General features: G+C 33.6%; 1 protein-coding gene and 2 long non-coding RNA genes across 3 annotated transcripts in view; 2 read left to right on the top strand and 1 right to left on the bottom strand.

Moving 5' to 3' along the window:
• LOC145325860 (uncharacterized) overlaps positions 1-9,205 on the top strand; it is a 270,432-nt gene that overhangs the window by 23,245 nt on the left and 237,982 nt on the right. The window lies entirely within an intron of this gene.
• Positions 2,778-3,591, top strand: LOC145325850 (uncharacterized). Its single transcript, XR_013881608.1, has 2 exons — positions 2,778-2,806; positions 3,022-3,591. It is a non-coding gene; the product is annotated as an uncharacterized LOC145325850 (long non-coding RNA).
• Positions 6,569-8,982, bottom strand: LOC145325375 (uncharacterized). The gene is made up of 3 exons (XM_080168372.1): positions 7,638-8,982; positions 7,257-7,316; positions 6,569-6,955 (listed from the first exon to the last, which is right to left on the bottom strand). The coding sequence occupies exons 1-3, from the start codon at positions 8,948-8,950 to the stop codon at positions 6,622-6,624; spliced, it is 1,707 nt and encodes a 568-aa protein (XP_080024498.1). The 5' UTR covers positions 8,951-8,982; the 3' UTR covers positions 6,569-6,621.

Genomic DNA, 9,205 nt, shown 5'->3' with positions numbered 1-9,205 from the left:
TATGTAACTTAAAACGCTTATAGTTATCATGTCTTTCATATAAATAAAAGTAAAAATAATTCAGTTTATTAAAAATCATTTTACATGATATATATTTTTTATAATTTTGTTACAATAATAAATGTTATTTGAATATATAATATTTTAAATCGATATAATTTGTCGTTAATTTAGTAGCTTTCTAAAGTGCCTTAGCAAAATGGGGATAGATGTCACTGCTTTTGGCCTACCTATTCTATTGATGTCAGAAAATACCAAATACACCATCTCTTTTCTATGGGGTTTTTTCCCCATCCCTTTCTCTTTCCCTCTACTATGACGTCAATAGAATAGGTAGGCCAAAAGCAGTCACAGGAATTCATTTATTGGTCAGTTCATTCGTCAATAGTATCCATATGGTCCATAATTTCCATAATGTCCACGATAATATCCTCCATGATGACCTCCATAATAACCTCCTCCGCCCCCCAACAGTCCTCCGAAAAGTTTGTTCAATAAAAATCCAGGTTCTGGCTCAGCCCCAGCTGATTGGAAGGTACCAGCCAGTACAAGCATAGCAAACAGGATAAGACTGGTAAATCTCATTTTCTAAAAAAAGATCATGATATAAAATTTACAGGAATTTGCAATCAAAGATAAAATGGTTCTCTTTTACAGCGGAGCTTCTTAAATGTCCAGGGAAGGTTTATAACTATTTTTTATCATATGAAAGTAAAAGGATGGCTATCCGTGTGTAGTGAAGAAGGATCTTTTTAACCAATGAATACAATTTTTTGAGTTTTAAAGTGAAGATTCTTATTTGTCCAGGAAAGGTTTATAGAAAAATAACCCTTAAAAATTCTATTTAAATTTTTAAAATTTAGAGGGTAAATCCCCCCACCCCCTATTTCCCTAAAAATATATCTAGATTAGTAGACTATCCTTTAAAGTTAAATCTTTAATGCTTTTAACGGAAGATTATAAAGATCTCCGCCCATTTCCTGGAAATTCAAAGAGAGGGAGGAGACATTGGAAAAAAAACTGTTGCCTAAAGATTAATAAAAAATATTCTTTTATTCGTTGGTAAAAAAATGTTTATTAAACTTGATTGATTGAAACTTGCAATGTCCAAACTTTTCAATAATTTTCATCTTTACAAATTTATTGCCCATTGTCTTATCCCCTAAGATCCCTGGAAAATCCTTGAAAAACCAAGATTCTGTTTTAATGTAAGTCTCAAAATTTTTGTTTCACATTTAAAAATCAGGAATCAGGTCAATAAATTAAAATGTATATACACAAAATTACACCTTCTGTAGATGAGGTCCATATTAGCAACCTAAATTGACAACACTTTTCCCCTGTCAATATATCGTATTCTATATCCTTCATTTTTATAATCTATGGTAAAATACTCTATTATAAACATAAGCTACCAATAAAAATGGGCGGAGTCCAGACAATAAGTCCAGGAACTTTGTACCGATTAAAATGGGCGGAGTTTAAACCTTAACTCCTTAACATTTATGATTAAAAAGGGAAAAATAAGAAGCGCCTAGAATTTTTTTATACAGTGTGTTTTTTTTATGAGAACTTTTTTGAAAGTGATATTATCCCACTTATAGTTTTCAGAATTTAATGATTTATGGCTTATTTTCTTCGTTTTTTAGGACAATTAATAGAACATCAAAAACATATTTTGGTTTTTATTTAGAAAGTACAGTAAAATAAAAAAATCAAAACTTAGGTGTCAACCTTTAATCCAGGTGTTCACTGCTCAGCGGTCAAACTATAACTAAGAATTTCCAAGAAATGGGCGGAGATTTTTATAATCTTCTGATAGCTAAAGCTTTATGTATAAAGAATCACCTTTAAGGGATAGTCTAATAATTTTACATATATTTTAAAGAAAAGTGAGGGGGGTGGATTGACCCAAAAGTTGAGATATACAATGTTATAAATTGGTACAGATACTATTGGGGACATGTAAAATCGTCATGTAAATAAAATCTTGGTTTTTCCAGAAAAGTATTATCTAAATTTTTAGGGGATCTTAAGGGAAAAGACAATAAACAATAAATTTATGTACTTACCCAATTATGATAGACTAGATTAACCCTTCTGTAGATTAAAATTATTTGGAAAGTTTGGACACCGCAAGTTTTAACCAACTTATAAAGATTTAATAAATGTTTTTATACCAAAGAATAAAAGAACATTTTTAGTTTTTTCCAATGTCTCCTCCTTCCCTAAGAATTTCCAGGAAATGGGCGGAGATTTTTATAATCTTCTGATAGCAAAAGCTTTATGTATGTAGATTCACCTATAAGGGATAGTCTACTAATTTCACATATATTTTGAAAGAAAATGGGGGGGGGGGGGGGATTGATCCAAAATTTTCAGTTTTTGAAAAGAAATGTAAAAAAATTTTTTTGGTGATTTTTCTATCAAATAGTTATGAACTTTTTTTGGACATACAAGAAGCTCCTCTATCAAGGAGAACCATATTGGTACAGTGGTTAAAGAGATCCCTCACTACACAGAGAAAGACATCATGTTACTTTCATATGAGAATAAATTGTTATAACCTTCCATGGACATACAAGAAGCTTCTCTGTCAAGGAGAACCATATTGGTTCAGTGGTTAGAGTGAGATCCTTAGATAGACATCCTGTTACTTGTATGTAAGATTATCAGTGTGCTTGAATATTATATTTTAAAATTTATTTATCTAGCAGAGTGTCCTTATAAGTTTAAAGGTATAAAAGGTTTAATTCTTAAAATTTGATTCAGTTACAAAATATCACCTAATCAAGACACATATAAGGTAACTTTTATTAGGGATATTTATTACTATTATAATCAGGGAGGGAGGGGTAATTAAAATCAAGCTGGTGGTTCCCAAAGTTTTAAAAATTATTATGAAACATTGGGGACTAGTGTAATAACCAGTTCAATGTCCCCTACTTTCCTATTTTTACACCCATAGTTTTATCTTCGACTACAAATGCTAAACTATACTTAAATATAATTTTTTTTTAGAAAATGAGATTTACAAGTCTTATCGTGTTTGCTGTGCTTGTACTGGCTAGTACCTTCCAATCAGCTGGGGCTGCGGCTAAACCTGAACCGCTGGGAGGATTTTTCGGAGGACATCATGGACATCACGGGCATCATGGACATCATGGGCATCATGGAGGATATCATGGTCATCATGGACACCATGGACATCATGGAGGACACCACGGACATCATGGGCATCATGGATTCTTTGGTTGAACAAACCTGTGTTTACTGTTTAGTGCCCTTGGAAAATGGGGAAGAATGTGACTGCTTTCGGCACACCTATTCTTTTGACGTCAGGAAATTCCCTATAACCCATCTCTTTTCTCTTTCCCTCCACTATGACGTCAATAGAATAGGTAGGCCAAAAGCTGTGACACCTATCCCAATTTTCCTAGTGGACTACTGAATGAACTAGCCAATAGCAGACTAAATTATCCCCCGTTTATATATCCACAATATCCTAAATCCATTTATATATTGAAATATTATTTAGTATTGTAACAAAATTATAAAAATATATATTAATGAAATAGATAAAAAAATCTGCATTATTTTTACTTTTATTTATATGAAAGACATGAAAAATTTAATACAATAGGATGATAATAAGCGTTTTAAGTTACATTTTAAAATACAAAGTTACAGAATAAAACAAGGATGACAACATCCATAAGTAGCGAAGCTCAAAAAACACTAATGGATCCTGTGAAATAGGAATCGAGAAAATCATGAAAACTTAATAAAACTTGGTGAAAATATGTTGGATGTAAAATTATTTAATCCCTGAAAATTTCAGCCCTCTTTTTTGAAAAGGAGTTGAGAAAAACATGAAAACTTTAAAATCTAGGAATCGATCTAGCACTCCGAATAACAGACAGACGGACAAAAAATGTATAGATTAGATGGGCATATGTCATAAGAATCTTCACTAAAAATTTCAGCTGTCTATCTTGAATAGGAGCCGAGAAAATCACGTTTCCCCCAAAGTGCTACGGACTGACTGACGGACAGACAAAGTGAATTGTAGAGTAGCTTTGCTACTAAAAATGCCTAAAAACTAAATTTAAGGTACAGAAATTTTAAGCTATTACAGCAGTATAAACAGTTTTCCAGTATGACTTCGGAACCGATTAATATCCTAGGTATTAGTGCAGATTCTCAGCCATACCTGGAAAATACCTCTTGGGGGCGAGGTGCTGCCTTAGGCTTGGGTCCTTCAGCAACAACCTTGATCCGTTCCTCGCTTGTAAAAGACTGCGGGGAAATACGTTCATGCGCCCAACGAAATATCCTAAATAATCATGTTATAATGACAGTATTTAAATAGTAATTTAATTTAAGTTTCAAGAGATTAATTTAGATGTTATTTCTTCTTTCCGGTGAAAATAATCCCTGCTTAAGGAATTAGGCTGAGTAAACAGTTTAATCAGTGATAGGATATGGAGATGTTTATTTATCCCTTTTTCCCTGTATCTGAAAGTGGTTTTAAATTAGTATCAGTTGGTTGGTTTGACTGTGTTCGCCCGTGGTGGTTTTCTGTCTGTCTGTGCCACACCTTGTTGTGAAAACTTGTTTCAGTTGTTAGATAGAAGCTAAAACTATCAGTTCACTTATAAAAATAAAAATGTCATTTAATGCAAATGAGGAGTTATGGTATGAGTTGGAAAGTCGTATGGACTTGCTGAAAGAAAATATGATTAGTAGAGCCATGGGTACTGATGATATTGAGCTCAAGAGAGCTCTCACCAGGAGCCTCTACCACCATGGTTGGTTGGAGTCTACGTTGCGTCACTGTCGCCCTACTATTGAGTGGTCAGCAGCTGCCCAGGCTGCCGAGCTGGCTGATGTGCTGCAGCAGATCAATCGGCACGAGGAGGAGTGCCGTTCTATCTAGATGAATCATCATATGATTTATTAAACTAGTGTAAAGTTTATTAGTATGCTGTCTAGTTTAAATAAAGTTTATGAAACCTTCCTGAAAATAAATTGTTTATTATGTGTGATTTAAGTAGTTGGATGTGTGTCTGTTGGTTGCTGAAGTCAACCTAGATATAAACATGTATGAGTTTTATCGTGCGAAATAAAACTATTTCCTTCATTCCGGTGATAAAAATCTCTGCTCCTTCCTGGTTATAAGTATATAGAGTTTTAAAAGACGTGTAAGTTTTAGTTATTCTTTCATTCCGATAAAAACAGTCTCTGCTCCATTCTAAAATATTAAAGTATATGGGTTTTTATATAGTTTTAGGGTAATTTCTTCATTCCGGTGAAGACAATCTCTGCTCAAGTCTAGATATGAACTTTTTATGAGTTTTAGCTTGCAGGTTTTAGATATTTTCTTCATGCCGGCGAAAACAATCTCTACTCAAGCCTGGGTAAAAACTTTTAATGCGTTTTAAACTTACAAGTTTTAGTTGTTGCATTTATTCCGGTGAAAACAGTCCTTGCTCAGGCCTGGATATAAACATATAAGTTTTAAAATACAGTATTTAAGATATTTCCTTCACTCCGATGCTGATAATCCTTGCTCTAGGTTGTGTATTGTAGATAAAGAGATTAAAATACAGGTCAAGATTATTAAAACCAGGGGTCGCTTAAAAGAACATCTTGAAAGCTGGAGATCTAAATAGAATATTACAGTAAATTACATATGAGGTTGGATGTACCTAAAATAGTTTTGTTAGATACCTATAAAAGATGTTAATAGAACAGATTCCTATCTATCTTCTAAATGTGGGACCTATCTATCATGTCCTTTGCTAAATACTATCTTTTCCTAAATGTCATGTTTTGATTATTCGCTACTTATGTATATTTTCATTCTCCTCGTCTTTTGGCTACTTATGATTTATTATAATCCTTCTCTAAAAAAAAGAAAAGAAAGAGATATATTTTGCAAGATTTGGGTACTTCCCTTAATCGAAGTACTCAAATCTTTGCGTTTGTTTAACAAATTTTAAAATGCGTCTTATGTCAATTTTATTTAATTCTTCTATTTTAAGAAAGAAACTTCTTAGTGTATTTCTTCTGTTTCTTGCAAAGGCTGGGCATTGGCATAGAAAGTGTTCCATACTTTCAACCATTTCTTCTTCTTCACATTGTTCACACCGGTTCTCGTTCGCCAGTTTCATGTTCTTAAGATGTTTGTTCAGGGTTGTATGTCCAGTTAATATTTGTGTCAGTGTTCCGGAGCCGTTTAATTTTGATGCGGCTCCGGCTCCGGCTCCGGCTCCGGCTCCCGGCTCCGGCTCCGGCTCCGGCTCCTACCGTAAAATTAATATATCATTTTTGTTTATTATTGAATTTGATAAAATGAAATAAATATTATAAAATATTTAACTTTTATTTGATTTAAGCTATATAAAAGTAGAAGGATGTGTGTCTATTTGTTAAGTGTTAGACATACAAAATTATCCCATTATAATAGAGTAGCTGCGCAATTTTGATATGATATATATAAACTTAAAGATAAATTAAAATAATTGTTTTCTTTAAAAAAAATATATTTTAGTAGGTAAAAAAATAATCATGAAGATGAAACAAAAAAAAACGCAATAAAAAATAATCTCAGTGATTCTATTTTTCTTTTTCTATAACACTGTTTGATTTGAGCAGGAGGAGGGCATTTATCGCGTCCGCCTTTAAATTGGATCTCAGGTAGGATTTCTGTAATCTCAGAGCTGAGAACAACCTCTCCACTGAAACTTGAGTTGATGGCATAGCCTTCAGTAATCTCGAAACATTCTTGATACAATCTGGATATTTCTCTATTGGATCTGGTTCAACTCTGAGCACTTTCCTATTCCTTTTGATTTGTTCTAAAGCTTGACGAACATTTGATCTTAATGTTTCTTTAGGCGTCGTTGGCCTTTTCTCTCTTTCAATATCCATGCTGTATTTCCTTCCCGATCTAAACAGAAAAAAATTGTTTTTATTTTTTACTTTATTTTGTATTTTGTAATTAATAATTATAGATCATAGCAACTACTCTAGACTTAAAAAAATTATCTAGGTACCTACTTGTTAAGATAAACTTTATTTTAATTTTTGATTGAATTTTCATTTTGTATTTAATAATCAGACAGATCATAGAAAAGAATTAAATAACCCTAATAATAACCAAATAAAATAGCTTGGACGTCCTTCCCTCTATGATGTCGTATAGATTACCCCCTTCCCCCCCAAAAAAAATTTAATATTCAATTTGTTACCTGGGGGGAGGAGTAATATTTCTCTCATAATCTGTGCTTGATGATGGTCGCCCAGTAGAACTAAATAGGAAAATGTTGTTTTTATTTAACTTAATTGAATTTTTTACTTAAAAAATCAGATGAAACAAAATCTAAATTGATCTAGGACTTGTAAAGTTATTTTCCTCTGTGAATCCCCCCCCCCTCCCCCCTGCAAAAATTAGAAACTTAAACGTACTAGCCTCTATAATGTAATTGTAAAGATTATCCCCTCCCCCCTCCAAGAAAAATACTTGGATATCATTATCCTTGACTCTAACTAAATCTAATACCATTACTAATAATGAAATAAGATGAAGGTTTAAGATATTCTCTAAATTAAAAAATAAAATCTATTTTCACCTCTCTGTTGGCTGTGAACTCTGCTGCATCCTGTCACTGTCCTCAAGCTCGTTGGCAGTAGAAACTTCAGTGTCAGGCAGTGATTCATTGTCAGAGTCATCCACACTTGTTCCATGATCCACCTCCATCATATATGCTCTACAGGAGCGAGCTAATTCAGGTTCACTGTCATAGTCAGATTCATCCACACTGGAGTTAAGATTGCCAGCATTTACCTCTGATTCATCATCAATCAAACCCTCAAGGCGTAGACAAAGGTTTATCACACCTTCTATACCTCTCTGTTCATGTTCGTCCCTAAGATATTGCATATAGTTTACATCTGTGACCACAGCTGCAAGGAGACAATCAACACCTAATAGCTCATCCTCTCTTCTTGTCATGGACTCTGAGATAACTTGGCCAAGTAGTGAGCCATGAGTAATGTAATGAATCTTAAGATTATTCCACTTATGATAAAAGTATCCAGGGGAGAGGTTCGCTTCCTGCAGTCTCTTTGTAAACTTGTAGGCATAAACCAGCAGGTCTCTAAGGCTTATGGCCTGTTTCCACTCTGAGTCAGTGAGGTGAAGTTTTGTGTTTCCACAATCCACCATATGTTGTATATGTGGACGTAGCTCTATAGCTCTATCCACCATTAAAAATGTACTACCCCATCTTGTCTCCTGGTCGACAACAGCAACTTTACCACACTTATCCTTGATAATTTGTGCTATTTTTGGAGTCCGTGCCTCCTTGGCAACACTGCGAATCTTTGCAACTACATTAGACAATTGTTTGTTTTTTAACCCATCACCAATAGCCAGCTGGAGTGTGTGTGCTGCGCATCTCATATGTTCTACATTTGGTGGGCAAACAGATTCAATTTCCAACTCCATGTTTGTGTCATCAGACAGATCATTATCATCAATGTCAGACCCAGAGTCAGAATCTTCGTCATGATCATCTCCACCAACATCATCAGATCTCTCAATAAGTGCTGCTAGTTTAAGATCAATGTTCATGGCTTCCACTGTTTTGATCATATTCCGTGCATTATCAGTAACACACAAAATGACATTTTTCAATGCAATTTGATAATCATCCAGGACTTCTACTATCATGTTCTTGATGTGTTCACCTCTATGTTCCGCTTTTGTGTCTAACACACTAAGAGTTTTTGTCTTAGCTATCTTATCTTTGGGGCAATAATAACGTACTGTTATGCCCAGGTAATTTGTTCTAATGCGGGTGCACGCGTCGAATTTCAGGAATAAAGGTAGATTCTTTATGTCCTCTATCAGTGTTTGTTTATATTCCTTTGCAGCAGTCATAACATAGCTTCGGATTTGGCCTGGGTCAAGTGACACCTAGGTAATGCATATATATTATTTTATTTCTATTTTTTTCAGTTTAATTTACAATGAAAACTTTATTGTAGAAAATTGAAATTTAGAACAGAAATATTCTAATCCCCCCCCCCCTATTTTTAAAAATTATATAAATAATAAGGGTACCTAGTTATTGTTAATATTACTTAATTAATACTTTAATAAGTTTAAACTTTAGATTAAATAAACTTTGATTAA

Source organism: Acartia tonsa, chromosome 8 (assembly GCF_053477335.1).
Source record: "Acartia tonsa isolate MP-2025a chromosome 8, ASM5347733v1, whole genome shotgun sequence".
Lineage (NCBI taxonomy): Eukaryota > Metazoa > Arthropoda > Copepoda > Calanoida > Acartiidae > Acartia > Acartia tonsa.
The sequence above is the reverse complement of the archived record's forward strand: the minus strand, read 5'-3'. Positions and strand labels throughout refer to the sequence as shown.

Excerpts from the sequence above, each read along its gene's own strand:
- LOC145325375 (XM_080168372.1), bottom strand. The coding sequence starts at position 8,950 with ATGACTGCTGCAAAGGAATATAAACAAACACTGATAGAGGACATAAAG. Across the intron at positions 7,317-7,637 it reads AGTTCACAGCCAACAGAGAG|TTCTACTGGGCGACCATCAT; the intron begins GTGAAAATAGAT and ends TTTCCTATTTAG. Across the intron at positions 6,956-7,256 it reads AATATTACTCCTCCCCCCAG|ATCGGGAAGGAAATACAGCA; the intron begins GTAACAAATTGA and ends TTTTCTGTTTAG.